Below are 22,074 nucleotides of genomic sequence, written 5' to 3'. Positions count from 1 at the left end.
CTCAAACAGTTGCTGCTCCACAAAATGGTTTTTAGCTCTCATTGTAAGAACAGTGCTGAAAATTATGGATATCAACTGTATGGCATCTGTAAATGTATTCAGCAAGCTATGTTATCTTATTGCAGTTTTCAGAAATTAATTAAGACCACTTTGTTCAATAAGTTTATTATTTAGTGAGTTTTATTATTGAAATTCTATTTTACAAATATTTGTATTTTTTACTGTATTATTGTATTTCGCTTATTGTCCAGCTCTTTTTAGTGTAAACCGCCTAGAACTTTTGGTTATGGAGGTATAAAAGAATAAAGTTATTATTATTATTTTTAGTGCAAGAATACAGGCATTGCACAGCTCCAAGTGACTGAGCTACATGTTGCTACAGGAGCATTGTGTGTGTGTGTGTGTAATAGTAGCTGGTGGAGGGAAGAGGTGGTATGAGGTGAACAGTGGGGATAGTAGAGAGTTGAAAAAAGGAGGTGATGGTATGAATGGGTAGTTGTGGGTAGCTAGTGTGAGCCAACAGGGGCTGGGGAATGTGTGGGAGCAGGGGGAGAGTTTTATTTGTTTCCTTCTACTGAGTCCTGAGGAAAAAAAAATTCTTCTATCTAGGTACTGTGAAAAAAATGTTTGAAAACCGAAATCTATCACAAACAAAGGATGTTGTAAAATCAAAAATACATTTCACCAGGCTCAGGAGTATTAAGTGCAGAAATGTTTTGCTTTATCCTTTTAAAAACTTTAACAAATAAGTGTGGTGTGGTTGCTTTGTTTTACATTCACATTTATTCACTGCATTCTACAAATTTCTTCTTGCTCCATTGAGCTTCTGGGCTTTTATTGGGACCCTTGTTTACAGGGACCTTCGTTTACAGCAGTGGTCTCAAACTCGCGGCCCGCCAGGTACTAGTTAGTTCGAGGCCCTCGGTATGCGTCTTATAATCACAAAAGTAAAAGTTTCTTGATCATATGTCTCTTTAGCTATAAATTACAATATTATTATTAAGACTTAGCCAAAAGGAAAGATTTATAAACTATAAAGAGTTTTACCTCATGCAAAATTGTCATTATTTAATAAGACATTAACTATTTTTTCTGCAGCCCTCCAAATACCTACAAATCCAAAATGTGGCCTTGCAAAGAGTTTGAGTTTGAGACCACTGACTTACAGGGACCTTCATTTACAACTACTTTGGTGCTTCTTTATAACTAACTTTTCAACCAGTTCAGTCACTGGAGTCTATGGTCCAGTCTATGGTCCTGGGTCAATGACCATCAGCACTGTTTCTTAGAGAACAAAGTATAGCTATATAACTAAATCTGGTCATTAGATTTCACCTCTGTGAACCAAGTTTCCAATATAGAACAGCAGGCTTGTCCAACCCTTTTCTGATGAGGGCCACATTTTATATTTAGTAATATCTGGAGGACCAAAACACACACACTGTTGTATCTTGCCACGTCAAATAGTGGCGAATATGATGGTGCATCATCCCCTCCCCCAATCTCTTTTGCTCACATAATCCTCTCCCCCACCCCCCCTCCAGCCTTCATCCAGTTTTTAACCTCATTTTGCTTTGGCTTCAGAAGAAAAAGTGGGATTTCTACTTCTCCAACATAATTCAGCTCTCTGGAAGTATGAGCTGCGCAGCGTGGGAAGTTCAGGTTTGATCTTGTGGTATAAAATATCATGAGACTTGAAACTGCAGGACCAATCAGACCTTTCAGCATCACATGGTTCATGCTTAGAGAGAGTCAAGTTGCGTCAGGGAAGCAGGAATTCCGCCATAAGCACCACAAGAATTTCTAATCTTCTGTGGACTAGAAAATAAAACTAAAACACTTGTTGGATCAGTTTTTGGCCCAGGAACAGTGAGTTGAACAAACCTGCTTTATAGCATCCCTTGCACCTTACTGGGGAATCAAACCAGGATTTTCCATATGGGAAAGCAGGTAAAAACACAGTTCTATAACTGAATCATCATCTACTTGCTCACTGCTGGCCATTAACTATTTTGAGATATTGTATCTGAAGCAACGCTCCCTCTAAGCTGTGCAGATGTGCACTTCTTTTCAGAACCCTGCGCAGCAGTTCTTGGCTGCCGTGCACCAAGAGCAGCACTTCCCCATCTCCTTCCTCCAGTTTTTCCAAAAGAGCAGCAGCACTCATGGCCTCTGTCTGCTCAGCTGCTGGCTCTGTCCCAGAACCACAAAAGGATGTTGAGAGTGTGTCCCTGTGCGAGAGTGAGGTGGTCTGTTTTGCCTCCTCCGCCACTGCTGCTCATTCGAAGAAATAGCATCAGCGAACAGGGGGGGTGGTGGGAGGAAGGTAGGGAAGTTCTGCTCTTGGTGTAAGGCAATGGAGAAGAAAAGAAGGATATGAGAGGAAAGGGGAGATAAGAACAGTGAAAGGAAGACTGAATAGAAAGGGAGAGAATGTGGAGACACAATGACATTGATGGAAAAGGAGAGAAGGGGCAGACACAAGGACATGCTACAGGAGAGAGGGGGCAGATGCTGTATGGAAGGGGGAGACACAAGGACATACTGATAGAAGAGAGGAAAGAAAAAGGCAGAAGGTGATGGAAGGGGGGAGTGAAAGGGGAGACACTGGATGGAAAGGAGAGGGGCAGATGCTCTATAGAAGTTGGGGAGAGACAGAGTGGTAGCTGACAGATGGAAGGGGAGAGAGAGAGAGATGGAAGATACTGGTGGAAGGGGAGAGGGAGCGAGAGTGGGCAGATTCTGTATATAAGGGGAAGACAAATTCTAGATAGAACAAGGAAGAGAGAGGGCAGATGTTGGGGGTTACAAAGAGGAAGGATATGATGGAACGGGGAAGAGAAAAGGGAAATGTTAGATGGATAGGTGAGAAGGAGAGAGTGGCAGGCATTGCATGGAAGGGGAGAGATATAAAATTGAAGGAAATAATGATGAAGGGAGGGGCCTTAGGCACCTATAGGAGGTGCCTAGGGGATCTGGCCAATCAGAATCTTAGGCCATTCCCAGTGCATCCCAGAATGCACTGGGAGATGGGCCTGATTCCAGTTAGCCCAGGTGCCTAAGGTCCTTCCAATAGGAGGGGCCTTAAGCGCCTGGGCCAATCAGGGTCTTAGGCTCCTCCCCGGTGCATCCCAAGATGCACTTGGAAGGGGCAGGCCTGCCAGCAGGATTCAGGCAAGAGCAGTCTGGCCGGCATCTAAAAAAGGTTAGAGGAGGGTCCTTAAGGGAGGCCACTGCTAAACCTTTGTCTAGGCCCACCAGAAGAAAGGCTAGGACCACCAAAATAGGAGCCCTCTCAGCACACCACTGTTGGAAAGCCTACCTGCCCTTGGCAGAAGAAGCCTTAGGAAAGCGTTTCTTAGAGTGCAAAAGAGATAACAACATTTGAATAACCGCACTTCATTAAGGCTGAGCAATCAAGAGCCATGCTGTAAGACCAAAACGCCGTTGCCCTCCATAGACACTGGCCCATAACTGAGAAGGTATCGATGAAGAGGGAGCTGGAGTTTCTCGTCCCACTAACGACAAATGAAATCCGTATGCCATGGGCGATGAGACCCATCCAGAGTTATGAGAATCACAAGGCCAGGACGTGTTGCTGTCTGGCGGATGACCCGACCAGAGACCATGGAGGGAACACATACAAGAGTGTGTGAACTGTCCAGGGCTGAACCAAGATATCCAGCCCTAGGCTTCCACGCTGGGACCGTTGGCTGTAAAACGCCTAGCCTTTGAGGATTCTGTGAAGCAATGAAGTCCATCTGGGGCTGATACCAGCATTGTACAATCAGACTGAATGCCTTCTGTGAGAAGGGCCATTCTCCCGGGTCCAGGATTTGACGGCTGAGGAAGTCTGCCGAACAATGTCCACTCCTGTCACATGGACTGCCGAGGGAGACAGAAGATGTGTGTCCACCCACTGAAACAGCAGGCACGCTTCCTGGCCCAAGAGAGCACTTCATGTGCCTTGATTATTTACGTACATTACCACCGTGGCGTTTTTGGCAAATATACTTACTACTTTTCCCTCCAGAAGGGGCTGGACAGCGAGTAGTGCCAGCCGAATTGCTTGGAGTTCAGATGATTGAATGACCAACGTTTCTGACGAGGAGTCCATTGTTCCTGAATGAAGCAGTCCTGCAGTGAGCACCTCAACCTGAAGGCTGGCATCCATCACAAGAGTCATCAGATCAAAATGCTGTGAGCTGGCTCCATCCAGGGAAGCGACATCTGAAGGGCATGACGCTGCGGAGACCACTGAGAGAGGAGGGGCTCTTGTAAAGGACATGTGCACTCTGGCCCAGGTGACTTCCTCCAATGATGCTGCCATGGACCCTAAAACCAGCAGAGAATGCCTGGCTGCGACAGCTGGACGGTTCAGAAGATCTCTGATCTGATTCGAAGTTTCTGTCTGCATCCCATGGAAGAAACACACAACCCTGTCTGGTGTCAAAGAAAAGATTCAAATACTCCAGGGATAGGAAGGGCATTAAGTGGCCCTTCCCAAAGTTGACAATCCAACCCAACGCCTGCAGCAGAGACACCACCATCTCCACCACACTTTTGCATTCCTAATGAGATGGGGCTCAGAGAAACCAGTTGTCCAAGTAAGGATGGACTTGGACCCCCTGCCAGTGGAGAAAAGCTGCCACACCTACCAGCACCTCACTGAAAGTGCGGGGCATCTTAGCAAGGCCAAAGGGCAGAGCTACTAACCGGAAATGCTGTTGCAAAACATGGAAGCGCAGAAACCTCGGATGCTCTGGGTAAATTGGAATATGGAGGTAAGCCTATGTGAGATCCAAGAATGCCAGGAACTCTCCTGGAGAGACCACAGCTATGACTGTGCACTGTTTCCATGCAGAAAGGAAGAACCTGTAAGAAGTGTATGACTGATTTCGGAACCAGAATAGGTCTCCAATCCTCCAAGCCTGACTTTGGCATGATAAAGTTAAGGAGCATCCGTTGAAGCCCAATTTGCTTTCTGGAATGGGTTCTATCACACTGAGGTGTAAGAGACGTTGCAGAGTAGCGCAGATCCTGGACTCTTGTCCTGCCGGAGAGTCCAGAAACAAATCCAGCAACAGGCAAAATAAGACTATCCCAAATAATGTCCCGCATTCATGGAACCGAAGAAATACGAGTCCACTCTTGAAACTGAGAAGTCAGCCTCTGACCCCTGGCGTCAATGAGGCATTGTAGGCACAGCCGCTCCTGGGGAACCTGAGGCCAGAGGATGCCTGGAATTAGAACTGTAAGGAGGGCGGTAGCCCAGAAAAATATCTCTGGGAGGAAGATCCTGTGGATCCCTGACAATGCGAGAGGAACAAAAATTACCAGTGAGACTTGGCCACCGGGAGAAACTTTGAGCGGCACTCGGCAACACTGGTCATGAGGTCATCTAGACATTTACTAAAAGGAAGCTGGCCCTTGAAAGGAATTCAGATTAAAGTGGCCATTAAGGCAGCATCCCCAGCCCAATGATTGATCAGAAGCAGAGACCTTACTAAGAACTCCAAAGAGATCATAACGTGCGTCCGCCAAATGATCTATACCATCTATCACCAATGAAGGACAGGCATACACCTCCATACAGGACGCACTGCGCAAACTAGTAGACAGGCCACTGCCACTTCGATACTGAAAGACGTCACTGCAAAAGGCTTTGTCAACATAATGTCCACCCTACAATCCTGAGAATCCTTAAGTAGCACTCTCCCATCACTAGGGAAGGCTCAGCGATGGAGCTTGGGTGGGGGTACTTGGTTGATATTTGTTAGACTTAGGGGGTACTGGGCTTGAAGAAGTTGAGGAAAGACTAAAAAGGTTAAGGCTCTTCAGCTTGGAAAAGAGATGGCTGAGGGGAGATATGATTGAAGTTACAAAATCCTGAGTTCAATAGAACGGATACAAGTGGATCGATTTTTCACTCTGTCAAAAATTACAAAGACTAGGGGACACTCGAAGTTACAAGGAAATACTTTTAAAACCAATAGGAGGAAATATTTTTTCACTCAGAGAATAAAGCTCTGGAATGCATTGCCAGAGGTTGTGGTAAGGGCGGATAGCATAGCTGGTTTTAAGAAAGGTTTGGAAAATTTCCTGGATGAAAGGTCCATAGTCTGTTATTGAGAAAGACATGAGGGAAGCCACTGCATGCCCTGGATCAGTAGCATGGAATGTTGCTACTCCTTGGGTTTTGTCCAGGTATTAGGGACCTGGATTGGCCACTGTGAGAACGGACTGCTGGGCTTGATGGACCATTGGTCTGACCCAGTAAGGCTATTCTTATGTTCTTTTGAAAAACTATGGTCTAGGGCTGCCACAGCCTCTTGACCACCAGTCTCAAACCCAGAAACACCATCTTCTAGGAGAAAAGCAGCTCCCTGGGACAGTAAAGCCTGGATTCAGACCTTCAATCCTTCCTGTCCTTTTCTGACTGGATCTCTTGTCCTGGGCTAAGTCTGGCAGAGAACCCTGAAGCATCTCCAGAAAATAAGGGAGGACCCCCAACAATTTAAATAGGCACTACATATCAGAATTACAAATTCCAGAGTAAAGACATTTTTTGATGGCCCAAAGGACCCATGTAGGGACTTAATCTGTCTCCTCTTGGGCTCTGTGGTGACTGTGTGTCTGAGCTTCGCTAACTCATTGTGTGAGGGCTCCTGCAGGGTTCTCTTCCCCGGAAAACAAGCCCCATGCTGATCCATAGCCCTAGAGATCTCAGAGGTGGTTGAGTCCATGGCTCCTGCTTCCCCCCCCCTTTGTGTGCCCCACAGCTCGCAAAACACAGACACGCCTCAGTCGACCACCCAGTGCACCTGGCATGATATAGGGTTGGAAAAGAATTAGGAGTCTCTCTCCCTGTCGATTTTAACCAAAATTGAGGGGTTTTGAGGCAGATAGAGGCTTTTAAAATAAAATCAGGAAATCCAAAATGGCTGCCATGGCAGCGATTTTAGCACCAAAAATGGCCTGAAGAAGATAAAACAAAGGTTTAAAAATTCAAAAAAACAGCTCTTTGGGGGACCCTATACAAGGCCTCAAACTCCCAAAACTGCAAAATCCAGACCTCACCCCCAATTTTCTCCATAAACTGCAATAGCCTTACTCACTGTGCTATATGGTGCCTGTCTGCTTCATCTCAAAACTGCAGCCGGGATATTGGAGAAGATCTCTGCCTCACACTATCTCCACAATCTTTGGTCTTTGGGCTGCCAGTCAGGCCAATGTCAGACTGAGCCTCAACCCCCTTTAATCCTTGCTCTATGATGGTGTGAGAAAACACATCTGGTTCCCAATAAAGCCCAAACAGCCTGCGCTCAAGTTCTTGATAAATCAGGGATGCAAGCAAGCTACTAGGGTAACAGACCCTGAGCTACAAAAATATTAAAGCAGGTAGGCTAGACAGGTAAACTCGAAAGTTGATCCTGCTAGCTGCAGACTTCAGCACAGCAAATCTGTGTCTTCTCCCAGGTCGAGGTCCAAGGCTTGTGGGCCCTCTTGGCACCAAGCCTCAAAATTTGGATCTAAAGAATAAAACCTGAAAATAATAAAACATGCAGAACAGATTAGATCAGAAAGACACCTTCTCAACTTGCTTGAAGAAGGGAAATACTGAAGGAGTATGGTGCCAGCCCACTGGGAAGGAGGCAGAATTGAAAGATGCGCGACATCCTTCTGCAATCAATTTGAAGGTTCAGGGACATAACCCTAGCATTCAGGACAACTAGACACACTGCACTAGAATGGATTTTAAATGCATTAGTTCTAGACCTTCCATATTTATTCTTCCCCATTTAAATTAGCAAGATAATACATTTCCAGGAGATTTATAGCCAATTATGCTATAACTAGCTTTATAGCCCATTACATTAATGGGTGCTAGAATATATGTGTGTCTGTCTTTATTTCTTTCTCTCTCTGTCTCCTTAGCCGCTTTTTCCTGTCCATTCTCCCTTATTTTTACCTCCCCTGTGTCCACCACCACCCCTTCACTGCTCCCCTTATCCAGCAGCAGCCCTTCTCCCTTTGTTTTACCTCCCCCCTGTCCATCAGCACCTCTTCCTGCTCCCCCTGTCCAGCAGTAAGCCTCCCTTCATTTTCCCCCGTGTCCATCATCACCTCTTCCTGCTCCCTCTGTCCAGCAGTAGGCCTCCCTTCATTTCCCCCCCTGTCCATCATCACCTCTTCCTGCTCCCTCTGTCCAGCAGTAGGCCTCCCTTTATTTCCCCCCCTGTCCATCAACACCTCTTCCTGCTTCCCCTGTCCATCATCACCTCTTCCTGCTCCCTCTGTCCTGCAGTAGGCCTCCCTTCATTTCCTCACCCTGTCCATCAGCACCTCTTCCTGCTCACCTGTCCAGCAGTAGGCCTCCCTTCATTTCCCCCCTGTCCATCAGCACCTCTTCCTGCTCCCCCTGTCCAGTAGTAGGCCTCCCTTCATTTTTCTCCCCCTGTCCATCAGCACCTCTTCCTGTTCCCCCTGTCAAGCAATAAGCCTCCCTTCCTGTACAGGGCCGGTGTCTGCCATTCTCCCCAGAGTCCTTGCGCCCCCCCCCCCCTTCCCTTCCCACGGACCTGACTACCTACCCGGCGATTCAAGCAGCATGTGCAGCAGTCTTCACACGCTGCTTCGGATCATTCTACTGCCCTGATTTACTCTGGCACGTCCCTGATGACATCATCAGAGACGCGGCAGAGCAAATCAGGTAAGTAGAAGGGCCCGAAGCAGCGTGTGAAGACTGGTGCACACGCTGCTTGAATCGCCAAGGTAGTCGGGTCCGCGAGAAGGGGGGTGATCGGAAAAGGACTCGGACTCCTGTGGTCTGTCGCGGAGGGTGGCCAGGCTCCATTTCAGCCACAGGGAAGGCTCACTGCGCCAGCTCCTTACCCGTCCGCAGTCCGGGCCAGGCCTCCCGCGCTTTCTCAGCGGCCCGGCTCGCTCGGTTGTTTTTTTTTGTTTTGTTTACCTGGCCACTCCGCTTCCTGCATTCGCTGCTCTCCGTCAGTGACGTAATAAGCGCGCATGCGCACTTGTCTTGCCACATCCCGACAGAAAAGGGATCAGGGAACACGCGAGGCAAGTGCGCATGCGCGGCTAGCATTTTATTATTTAAGATTAACATAGCATTCAATTAAGCTTGACAATAAAAACAGCCTCAGTACTCTATGATAGCTCTCCCATACCTGAATGATTCGGAAGGCAAGGCCAAAACCATCCACTACATTCTTTCCTCCCAACATGACCTGAAAAATACAGAAAGATGCCTCATAATGAGATAGTATTAAAAATTATTTATTTCCCTACCCTAGGTCCAACTCTTCAGTTGCCATTTTTGCCAAATAATTCTTAGGTGCTCTAATAATGTCATAGCTGAAGAACAAACAGCTTGTATTGAAAGCAGCTGCAAGTGGTTAACTTGGAGGGTGGGGCACACACCCTTCTTTTTTTAGGCCGGCCACCGTTGCTGCTGCTTTGAGAGGCCCACGGTATGTCAGGTCTCATGGTGGGAGGGGTCGGTGGGGTGCTGCTGCATAGGGGGATGGGAAGGATTTGAACAGGTGGCTACATAGAAGGTGTTAAGAGAGTTTTGGTTTTCTGATCCATGGGATGAGTTTACAAGGGCTGCTGAACAGGGATGGTGTGCAAATATCTTCAGCACAAAATTTTAAGCATCTGAATATACTCTGTACAAAATCCAAAGTGAACACATACAGCAAATAGATAGTTCCAATTTACCCGATCAAAGGCCTTCTCAGCATCTAGAGAAACAGAAATAATTGGATAGTTCTTTGATCGGGCAAAATATCTGTTTTTTAGAAAACCAACTTGATCCTTATGTATAAGAGACTGAATTACTTTTTCTAGTCTGAAACTGAGTAATTTAGTGTAAATATTATAGTTCAAATTTAACAGTAAAATAGATTGGTAATTCTGAACAAATTGCGAGTCTCTACCAGGTTTAGGTAGGTTGCAATATTAAAGCCTGATAGAATTTTTGGAGTTTAGGTGTTAAAAAAAAAGTGATTAGGATTTGTAAAATTCAGTAGGTATTCCATTTGATCTTCGAGATTTTACAGAAGTAATAATTTAATAGATGTTGAAATTTCTTGAAATTGTATACGCTGACTTAGTTCATGGAGAGAATGCGGTTCAATTTCTGGTAGGTGTAGACATTTCAAGTTGTTGTTAATGTCATTCTCATTGGAGCAACACATTCAGAGGTATATAGAGATTAGCAAAATTCTTTAAAGGCTAGTAAAATCAGACATGGTGGTAAATATTTCCCTATTGCTTGATTTTATACTGGCAATACATTATTTAACATGTCTTCCTTTTAGGTATAAAGCTAACAGTTTTCCAGTTTTATTATCCTCAGAATAATATAGCGCACTTTGTTTGAATAAGATTGCAGTAGAGATATTCGAAAGTATGGAATTATAATGTAGTTTTAATGTATGAAGTTTGTGATATGTATTCCTTCAAATTTGGAATACAAGGTGGATTCCATATCATGTCTTTTTCTAGCTGCGAGATGAAAGAATTTATAGATTTGCATTTGAGCTGTGAAACATTACTTCTTTCCTTAGCCAAGTCTTATAGGATTCCCAGATAGATATATAAGAAAGGTTAGGATCTTCATTGTATTCAAAATATTCTTTAGGTTTTTTTGTGAAATGTGATGAATAAAGTTTTCATCTTGAAGCAGTGAAGGGTTAAGTCTCCATAGATCAGAATTTTTCTTTTCTGTAGACCATCCTAGAATACAAGTAATAGCAGCACGATCAGAAATTGTGATTTCATGAATTTTAGCATTTTTCAACATGTGTATGAGATCTTTTGATTTCCCCCCCACCCCTGCTAAAAAAAAAAATAGTTTAATCTGGAGTAAGGGTGATAAGTAGCAGAGTAAAATGTATAGTCTCTCATAGTAGGGTTTAATATTCTTCAGAATTCAGACCATCCGTTGGTTTGTATTAAAGATGTTAGTGTAGATCTAACTTGAAGTTTAGCAAGTTGTACATTGGATGATCTATCTAACATTGGGTCCAGAGGGAAATTGAAGTCACTACCCAGAACAGCATGAGTGCTATAGATGAAGCAGAGTTTAATTTTTGGGGAAAAAAAAAAGGGTCATCGGAGTTTGGAGCATAAATATTAACAAGTGTGATACGGGAGCCATTTATTTCTCCTTCAGAATCACAAAGATAAAATAACAATTTAAATGGAAATGATTTGTGAATAATAATGATTACTCCATTTTCCTTTTTGCAGGTGAAGTATTAACATTTGTCAAATGTTCCTCCAAAAAGCTTTTGGCCTCAGATTTACTCAAGTGAGTTTCTTGTACAAAACAAATGTCAGATTTCAATTTTTTCAAGTATAGAGAATTTTTTAATTCTTTATGGGATTAAGAAACCATTTTACATTTAAAGAAGATATATTAATATTTAACATTTTTATGTGAGAGTATGGGTAAAATAGCGGTTTGTATGCTTCAAATAGTTATCTATATCCAAGGGAAGGTGGTATTGCATAGCACTTTCTCATGAAGGCAAAAGAATATGATAAAAAAAAGAATGAAAAGAAAAAATAACTAGAATAATTTGCAAATATTTAAGGTAAGAAAGAAACATGAATTTATAGTTGGGGCATAAGAGTCTAGCAGGGTAAAGCATGGTTCCCCATGTCAGCATATGAGTTTCTTCTTTGAACCAAATTGGCTTTAGAGAGAGAACAAATTATTATTTCATATGGTGAAGTTATGAAGGGTTTCCATATTGCTCATTTAAGAATTTCTGTGAGAGAACAGAGTCATCATAGTTCTTTGTGGTGTTGTTGTATGTGAACCTCATTCTGGCATGGTAGAACAGGCAATATTGCACATTCATCGCTTTCCGCTTCAGACACAAATCTAAAAACATTTTATGTTTGTTAGCAGTTGTATTTGAGAGATCAGGAATGAAGAGCAGCTTTATACCATTTAGTCTTAGCTGCTTGCAATGTTTGTTAATATCTCAACAATTTTATGATCATTGGTCTGGTGTGGATTTGTCCATTATAGGCTTGAATGGTATTCTATACACCTGCTCTATTTCAAATGGCAGATAAATTGGATGTTTAAAAGTTTAGGTATGTTAGATGTCTCAGAAAGCCTAAGAATTCTTATATTTTTCCTCTTCATTCTATTATTCATCTCTTCAATCTCAGTTTGAAGTAAATCAATTTTATTCAGACGTCACTGTACGGCCATGTGTTGTTCACCATATGTCACAGCTCATTCTTCCATAAGATAGATTCATGCATTAAATTGCACAAGTTGAGAAATTATGGTGGAGATATCTTCTATTATTTCAGATGTCATTTTGAAGTTTTGTTACATAATCTCTTAACTATTTAATATCCTCAGCGATGGTATCAGTAATATTCTCGTGGTTTTCAGGAGGTGGTGGCACATGTAGGGCCTTTTCCAGCATGGGTAAATCCATTTGAAATATTTCATTACTGAATGAATAGTGAAAGAGCCATTATTTTTATTCAATTTTGTTGACATTCGATATCTAAAATTATAGCATTCAGATTCTTATTTAATATAGCCGATATATCTATTTAAATGTAATAAGCTGAGAAGAGAGAGTGCTTCACATGTCCATGTGACTTCCCAGTAAAATGTGTTCAATTCCCACTGCAGCTCCTTGTTACCCTGGGCAGTCACTTAATTCTCCATTGTCCCAGATACAAAAACTTAGATTTTGAGCCCACCAAGAACAAAGAAAATACCTACATATAATGTGTATACTGTAGTGCTGAATATGTCTAGAAGAAGTGTGATTAGTAGTAGTAAAAAAACCAAAAACCCAAAAAATATATTTTAATTATTGGCTAGTTCAAAGTATTTTGAGGCCAGGATTTTTTGGGAAAACGCTTTTCAGCTTATAATGGAGCCCCTTCCATTACATAAAACATAATTAAAAACAGGTAAGACCACTTTTAAAGAAGTCCTTTGTTTTTTTAATATTAATTTTTATAAAACAATTTCAGAAAACATGCTAATACAAGAGAAGCTGTGATGGGGAGAGGATTTAGCTATTATACCTAGTCTGACTATACTCACCATGCAAGCTACATCCATTTTCATAGGGTTGAGTCCAAAAAGAGTAGGAGGGGACTTGCCAATCATCTGAGATGTCCCAGCACTTTCACAGCGATGTAGGAACTTTGTCACATCAATCTGCAGCTCAACTGTATTGATGTGCCTAGATTTTTAAAATCAGATTTTGCAATTATCTTTCACACTTTGTCCTACAAAAGCACGATGAAAATCAATGTGTTCAGTAAAATAAAATGTGAACTAGACGCATATGAATTCAAGAAATTCCATCCAGAGCTAAAGCAACCTTTTATGGGGGGTAGGTGAACACCCCTATGCCATGCCCCCCCCACGCAGCCCCGATCCACCATCCCCCCAAACAAAAAAAGGAAAGAGGAATACCTATTCCCTCTTGCCACACAGAACATCCCCATGCTATGCCCCCCCATGCCAGGCACCCTCAAGCCACCATCCCCCCTTAACCCTCAAAAAGTGGCAGGGGGATGCCCACTCCCTCCTGCCATCGGACGCCCCCCCAAACTCCCCCGTACCTTTTTAAAAGTTGGAAGCCTAAGGCCTGATTGACTCAAGACGCCTATGGCCCCTCCCCTTGGGATTGAACAAATAAGGGCCTTTGGCTCCTTCCCGTGCATTACATGATGCACCAGGAAGGGGAAGGCCTGTCATTTATGATGGGCATGCCCGAAGCAGGAGCCTCAGAGCGGGCTTCCAACTTTTTTAAAAGGCATGGGGGGGAGTTTCTTGGGTTGTAGCTTGGACCTCCTTCAAACTAGATGTAAATTTGTATGAAAGCATTTGTATGGTTCTAGAAGTCTCTATAGTAGTCTATTTCATCAAAATGGAATTCTTAGGCTCAGTTAAATAATTACTTACCCCCCTCCTTTACTAACGCATAGCGCGGGTTTTAGCGCCGGCAGTTGCGGTAACTGATCCGATGCTCATAGAATTCCTATGAGTGTTTGAGCAGTTACTGCCACTGCTGGCATTGAAACCTGTGCTACGGGTTAGTAAAAAAGGTGGTTAGTTTGCACAATGGTTAAGCCTAACCTAGAGAAGAATGTACCAACTGGTATAAACTGCACTGCTGAAAGACATAGTCCTACAAAGGAATAATCTCACAGTGATCAGCTTTGCAAACCCGCCTTGTGCTGTTGTTGGAAGCAGGTCACTGTGATTAATGAACCAAAGCATTTTTTCCTCAGTTAGCTCCTTTTTGCACAATAGTGTACTATATAAATTTGTAGTATGATTCTCATTGATCACTGCCCATTTCCTCCTTTCACCTTGAAACATCACAAGTAGTCATTTTCTTCTGAAAGGTGCCTGTGGATTTTCTCTTTCCATAGCTCCTGGTGGGGTCCTGTAAGTATGTTTTCAGGTGTTCTCTGGATTTGCTCAGCCATTTCAGCTCTCCTCCAAGCTCTGAGTACGTTTTTGCTTTGTGAGTGAAGAACCTGATGCAGGTCATTGCGGCTCGAACATGGTCCTGCACAAACAGAGCAGTCACAGATTATTTTCAAAAGATCAGGAGCCAGAATGGTGGCACTGTCAGGGTTTAGGACTTGGAAACAAAGTTTGCAGCAAACTTTGCATTCCTGTAACTATACTGAAATAATACAGTACAGGCATAGCATCTCTGAATCCCAATTGTTACCCTGAAGTACATGATACAGAAGGGATCATAAAGCATGGAAGTTATAAACTTGAACACACTTATCCTTTAAAAATAACTCCCCCCCCCAAAAAAAAAAAAAAATCTAATGATAAACTATTTTGAAGGCTTATTTTCTTTGTACAAACAGTATTTCATCACAGGTCCAGCGCTTGTGCATCCTTCTTATTTTGCTTTGACTGCAGCCGATTACTGCTGCCCTAAGTGACCACCTAGACATACTTAATGGATGGGCTAGGCCTGCATTGGCAACTCAAAAATCAGTTATATTGACATGGTTCTCTGAAAGCATATCTATAATATGATTTCCAACAAGCTATCTTTTTCTTAACTAGCACTTTCCAGATTACATGAGAACCCTAATAGCATCCTAAATGAGTAATAATTCCAGTGATATATGTAGCCATCTAAAGAAATCCAGAAGGGTCAAAAAGTGTTTCAACCTTGCTTTGCTATAGTGCTCAGTTATCAGCAGACAGAGATGAGGCATAGTTCAGATTCTTTGGTGCAAAACTAAAAGTACCTGAAAACAATGCTTTCTACCCAGATATCACTTGAGGTAATCACCATGTTGCAGGTCGAGAAGGGACTTGCAAGCCATTTTCTTGGCTTGCAATCCTGAACAGAGCTGCTTCTTTTAAAAATAAAGTTCATATTATCTCTACCACTCCAGATGATGGTACAGAAATAAAGGTTGTCATTCTACTGCTGACACTATTGTATTCTGTACCACGCAGAAGGTTCTCCGGCTGAACAGCAAGAACCGGATTGTTACATTCTTGCCAACTTACCAAGTACTGAACCTACAGCAAAAATAAAGCAAAGGTGTGTTTTAAGGTAGATTGTGTCCCAATCTCACCTTCATGAACTGCTGCAACTCATACAAAGTGTTATAATAGTTCTTTTGCTGCAAGTGCTTGCAGGCTGCTATCAGATAGGTGCTAAATTTCTCCAGGCTTGCATCTATATCTTCTAATAAGTTTTCCAGCAAGTGCAGCTTGCCCCGTTCATAGCTTGGCACAAAAATACCATCGATAAAGACATCACCAGGACATTCCTACAACAAGACACAATGCATGTTCTTTTTTTTTCTTTTTTACAAAAATCAAGAAAACAAGAGCTGCAGAGAAGCACACAATTATTCTTTAGCTCAAATGTAATGGTTTACCCACATCTATTACTAGATTAGAAAGCAAGTCACATTATTTCAACCACTGTAGTTTTTGAGTCTTAATGAAGACAAAACTGCAGTCGACACCACTTAAGTGCAAGCCCCTCGGACCGGTTTGCCATGTGCGCTTAAATAGAGCATGCGCTTAATCGGAGTACCATGTGAAGAGAGTTGAGCACCGTCATTTTTCTCACGAGATCAGCAGCTCAGGGGCAGGATTCCGTGCTTGCATCGATCACTGCCATCACATATTTTAAGACGAGTGACCTGTAATCACGTTTGAAGTTTGCGATTATCCCTTGTTTTTTGTTGATTTCATATTGTCAGACCACAGATAAAGAAGATCCTGGAATGCAAGGAATTTCCCAAGAAGCTAACTAGGAAGGAGGATCTAACTAGGAAGCTATTCTAATCGTTGCCTTGTGGGCCAGCCATGTGCATGTGAGTCGCTGCACGTGCCCTGGCCCATCCCTGCGTGGAGTTGCTGCTGGATGCTGCTGAAGCATGTTGGCTCTGGAGAGGTGGCAGGGTCGGCTTCGGAGTTGGGGAGTGGTGCAGCGGACGGGCAGACAGGTAGGGATCCCCGCTGCCAGCGGTTTCAGCGTGGAACAGGCAGGGATCCCCAGCAGAACCTGCGGCTTCTGTGGATGGGTTAGCTTACAGGGGGGAAGGGGACATGAACTCAACACAGAAGGAAGGGAAGGGGCATGAAGATGGGGGCACTAACTTGGGACGTAAGAGGGAAGGAATAAAAAGGGAGAACTGATGGGCATGAGTGTATGAGTGAGAGATGGTGCACATGCTGAAAGGAAAATTGGGCAGAGAGAGAGGAGTGAGGTAGAGATGCATGGGGAATAGAAGGATGAGAGGAAGAAATGTTGGATATGGTGATAAAGAGGGCAGATTGAAGGGGGATGCAAGGGAGAGGAATGTTGGACATAGTGATGGAGGAAGAAATGTGGCATTGTGTTAGAGAGGGTTGGTGGGCAGTGGTGAAAAATGCACATGATCTAGGGGATGAGGGAGAAATGTTGGATAGATAGAGATAGAGTGATAGATAGATAGAGATAGAGATAGACAGAGAGAGAGAGATAGAGATATAGAGATAGATAGAGAGAGAGAGAGATGTTGGTTGGGGAAGGGAATGGGGTCCGGAGGAGAGGAAGCGTGAAGGAGGCAGAAAGAAAGAAATACTGGAAATGCAACCAGAAACTCATAAAATCACCAAACATCAAAGGTAGGAAAAATAATTTTATTTTTAATTTTGTGATCAAAATGTGTTAGTTTTGTGAATTTATATCTGCTATCTATATTTTGCTCTATATTTGTCTATTTGTCATCTCCCTTGACCTCTTTGAAACCCCCCCAAATATAAATGATAATTAACATTTTCTGTGCACATAGTGTGCTTTGTAGTTACCATTATGTATTAATAAGATTATATTGTGTGTATATGAAAAATGGATGGAAGAAATTGCATTACAATTAGTACTATTATTATGGGGGTGGGGCGGAGCTTGAGCGGGGGTACTCGGTTGGTATTTCTTAGGCTTACTGGGTACTTGGCTTGAAGAAGTTCAGAAACACTGCTTTAGGCCGCCTAATGCCACTTTCTGAATTAGCCATGCCCATAGTGGAATTAGGTCACCTATGTAGGCATTATTCCTGCGTGCATTATTTAGGTGCCAGTAGGCGTTTTAATATCACGGTTTTTTGATGTTTTAAACGGTGTTTGTTAATTAACTTATGTTGGTAGAACACCTACTGGTGTCTAAGTTTAGATGCAATTTCTAGAATTTCTCCCTAAGAAAGTACTAGACCAGGGGTCAACAACCTTGGCTCATGAGTCGCATGCATCTCTTTCACCACGTTGCTGTGGCTCTTCTTTTGCTTCAACGGGTTAACGGCAGAGATTCCTACAGCTGCCTGCACTAACCCAGAAGCTTCTCTTCTGCTGCGCCCCGCCCTCTGTCAGAACTTCCTGTTTCTACCCGGGCAGGATGCAGCAGAGGCTTCTGGGTTAGCGGCAGGCAGCTGTAGGAATCACTTCTGACTCATTGAATCAAGAAAGAGCATAATATTTGTGAGTAGGGTTGGGCTGAAGGAAATATGTTGCAGGAGTGATGACAGAGGGAGAAATGGACATACAGGTAGAGGGAAAGAGATGGTGCATGGGGAGAGAGGGATATATGGATATAGGGTGGAGGGGAGGGAGAGAGAGTGCATGGGGAGAGGGAGAAATGGACATGAAACAATTGTATGGAAATACAGTGACAAAAGTCATTAAATTGGTTTTATTTTCTGTAAGTACTTGAAGTTTTGTTTTTGTGTTAAATGCAAATATACTCATATCACATTAAAAATTGTATCTCAAACCCCCTTCTCTACCCATTGTGGCTCTTTATAAATCTTGGGTCAAATATTTAGGACAAAATGGCTCTGTGCTTTAAAAGGTCGCCGACTCCTGTACTAGACAAACCAATAGTTTACTGTATCATTGAGAAACTTCATGTGTGCTTGATTTATAAGAATTCCTTACATTATATCTACACTGACAGATAGCATCTCACAGTATTCTGTAGCCTATTAAAAGCAATCACTTTATCCGAGGACAAGAGACTAGTCAATATAAATCAGGTATTTAAAAAGTGCTTAAGTGGCAATCTTGGAAGCCTGAAATCAGTGAACCTGGAGTCAGCACAAGGCTTATACACTCCCCCCCCTCCATATCTGCAGGGGGGGGGGTTAGAGGAAAGTCAGTCAACGAATAAGAAGAAATTGTGAATAATGAGGGGGAAGTGTAATCTACATTTTCTTTGATTCCAATATTAGAGTTTTGTTTGGGGAAACAGGTTTAGAGGCAGTGTACTGCCGAGATTTACTTTGAAAGCAATCTTTATATAGAGAGAACAAGGAACTTTAAAAGCACTCTCTCACTATAACACATTCTAGAAATATCACATGGATACTTGCTCAGGCATCTTTCCCTGAAAATTTTATTAGCAAAAGCAACTCAGGCTCTGTTTATGGACATCAGAAGAACTTTACATGGAAAGAACGAGTAATTCCATATCATACCAGCTTAATTTAATTTTTCATATACCACCTGCAATCCTTAAAGCTAGCGAAGCAACAAACTTGCAGCTGCTATTCAGAATTAGGCAGCAGTGATATTTCGCTTTATTAAAGAATCATTTGAACACATAGGACAGTACACACCGTACACCAAGTACCATTAACTAGTTCATAGAGTGTAACTACAAGCAGGGCAGGATTAACCTTTTCCTATCGTGTGTCCCGGATGACGGGATATTCCAAAAATGACATAGACAGTGGATAAACAGTCTGTATTGGCTAATAAAGATCCAGGAACACAAAATATTTGAATTTACAGACTTATGACTTATTTACATTATGTTTACAATAGCCGTAAATGATAACGGTGAAAAATACAAAACTTTGCTAAAATAATTACGATCGGAACCAGCGTAACATAAAATTTATTACGACAGGAAAAGATTAAGGAATAGGCAAATTAGGCATGTGCCTAGAGCCCAAATGTTTAGGAGGGACTCTCTTAGATGAGCTAATTCAGTGGATCCCAAGCTTGGTAAGTTAGTTGCTGGCAGGAAGAAGAGTTTGAAAAGGGAGATAGGGTGGGAAAAGACAACCCTCCCATCCCATGTAGTTCTCTCCAGTCAGAAAAATCAGTGGGCTGCATTTACCTGCTGCATCCTCTGTCAATTTTCTTCACCAGTCAAAACAATGCAGGGCCCCATTTGCACGAGTTTTAAATTTATTTATGTTACAACACAAGGCTCAATGCACTTATTTTCATAGGACCCATCAAAAGATATATCCCACTACAAGTACCAGTATCTCACGGTGAGTGATTTTGCAAATCTAAGTTGTGCATTATGGGGGTTTTTTTTTTTCAAGATATATTATAGATCATTATGGCTGCAAAACCAAAGCTTATTTTCCCCCCATTCAGCATCTTTCTACAAACGTCTTACCTTATTCAACAAATGCAACAGCGCCTCCTTCCTGCAGTCCTGCCTCATGTAAAATGCAATGACTGCTAGATTGGTGCCATATGTATGCAAGTAAAACAAGCACTCTTTATAGTAGACATTATTCTGGATCTTTCCTTCTGGCACTATCCCAGACCACAAACTTTGGGTGTTCAGTAAAGCTTCCAGTTCCTTCAGTGTGGCAAAGTAGCTATCATCCTTCTGGAAAGTTAAGAGGGCAAGTTTAGTGGATAATTTTAAAAGTCATGAAGATGGTTTGTTATACAATTGTCAGAATGTGTGTAGGCAAATGAATGAATGCAATGCTATTTTGCGCTACTGGTTACCTGCAGTAGGCATAAGCATGCCTGGAGGTGAGTTGCGGCTAAGATATTTTTTCACTCAGACTAGTTAAGCTGTGGAATAGGGGACAAATTTGTTCCTGTCCCCGCAGGAACTCAATTTCCCCATCCCCGCGAGTTCTGTTGCTGTCTCAACCCCAATTCCTGTAAGCTCAGCCTTAACCACACAAGCCTTGAACACTTATGTTTTTTAAGTGTTTGAGGCTGGTGCAGATGAGCACAGCGTTTGCAGGAATGGGGAATAATAATAATAACAGTTTATATACCGCAGTACCGTTAAGTTCTATGCGGTTTACAAAAGATTAATGAAGTACAAGTTGAGAGAACTTAAGGGATGGGAAAACAAGAGGGGGATAGGGCAAGAGAACCGTTATAGAGGGGAAAGAGAGGAACGGGTCAGCTGTCTAGATACTTCAGGAACAGGTGAGTTTTGAGGCGCTTCCTGAATACCTCGTAAGTGGTGGGCGAGTACCCTATAAAGCTGCTTGATGTGGGAGAAGGTGTTCATAGTGTTTTTTTAGTTTGCAACCTCTAACCGGGGGAGAAACGAAGTGCAAGTGGGAGCTTCTCTTGTGTCTGTTGGCTGAGAAGGAGAAGAGGTCAGTTATGTATTTAGGGGCTAGACCGTAAAGAACTTTAAAGCAGAGGCAGGCGAACTTAAACTTTACACGAGCTTCTAACGGCAGCCAGTGTAGCTGTTTGTAGTATGGTGTCACGTGATCAAATTTCTTTAGACCGAAGATAAGTCTGACCGCAGCGTTTTGCATTAATTGTAAGCGTCACATATTCTTTTGGGAGATTGCTAAATAGGCGATGTTACAGTAGTCGAGTTGACTCAGTATGAGGGATTGTACCAGGATTCTGAGTGCAGAGTTGCCCAAATATGATTTAATGGATTTAAGCTTCCAGAGGGTGGGAGAGGAAAACAACTTGCCAGTATGGGATGGAAAAATGAGTTCCTGCAAGGACAGGGAAAAATTTGTCCCTGTTTCATCCTCTACTCTGATGCCATCAGATACAGCTTGGCCATAGTTTTAGCCACTCAAAGGGATCCCTCTGGTAACTTGTAGCAGTCAGTGACCAGCTTAGTGATGCCTAGAAGCGGAAGAGTGAGAAAAAAAAAGATGTTGGAGCCACAGAATTGCTCATAACTGAGCATTGAGAAGGGGAAGCTGGAGGAATGTCCAAGCTTTAACTCTTGCAGCGAGGTGGAAATATTGCTCGAAAGTGCAGAGGCCTTGAACAGCCAGTGCACCGTGAGGTCTTCCCCATGAACCATGTTTGCTATCACCTCTTGACTGCTGCCCTCCTGCAAACATAAGAATAGCCTTACTGGGTCAGACCAATGGTCCATCTAGCCCAGTAGCTCATCTTCACAGTGGCCAATCCAGGTCACTAGTACCTGGCAAAACTCCAAAGAGTAACAACATTCCATGCTATCAATCTAGGGCAAGCAGTGGCTTCCCCCATGTCTGTCTCAATAACAGACTATGGACAATTCCTCCAGGAAATTGTCCAAACCTTTCTTAAAACCATCTATGCTATCTGCTCTTACCACAACTTCTGGCAATGCATTCCAGAGCTTAACTATTCTCTGAATGAAAAAATATTTCCCCCTATTGGTTATAAAAGTGTTTCCCTGTTAACTTCATTGAGTGTCCCCTAGCATTTGTAATTTTTGACAGAGTGAAATTTTTTTTTTCTTCGTCTTTATTCATTTTTAATCTCTCAACAAGTGC

At 42.8% G+C, this 22,074-nt stretch overlaps 1 protein-coding gene across 2 annotated transcripts in view; it reads right to left on the bottom strand.

The window, feature by feature from the left end:
- The window catches only part of ZFYVE26 (zinc finger FYVE-type containing 26), a 244,083-nt gene that overhangs the window by 12,242 nt on the left and 209,767 nt on the right, over positions 1-22,074 (bottom strand). The window contains exons 34-38 of one of the 2 annotated variants that reach the window (XM_033951453.1): positions 19,977-20,195; positions 15,649-15,846; positions 14,401-14,603; positions 13,121-13,262; positions 9,192-9,251 (exon numbers count right to left, since the gene is read on the bottom strand). In XM_033951453.1, the coding sequence (XP_033807344.1) occupies positions 9,192-9,251; positions 13,121-13,262; positions 14,401-14,603; positions 15,649-15,846; positions 19,977-20,195 (822 nt within the window). The remainder of the gene's footprint in view (positions 1-9,191; positions 9,252-13,120; positions 13,263-14,400; positions 14,604-15,648; positions 15,847-19,976; positions 20,196-22,074) is intronic. The other variant, XM_033951454.1, reaches the window with a different exon arrangement.

Source organism: Geotrypetes seraphini, chromosome 7 (genome assembly GCF_902459505.1).
Source record: "Geotrypetes seraphini chromosome 7, aGeoSer1.1, whole genome shotgun sequence".
Lineage (NCBI taxonomy): Eukaryota > Metazoa > Chordata > Amphibia > Gymnophiona > Dermophiidae > Geotrypetes > Geotrypetes seraphini.
This window is presented reverse-complemented; position numbering and strand designations above follow the sequence as displayed.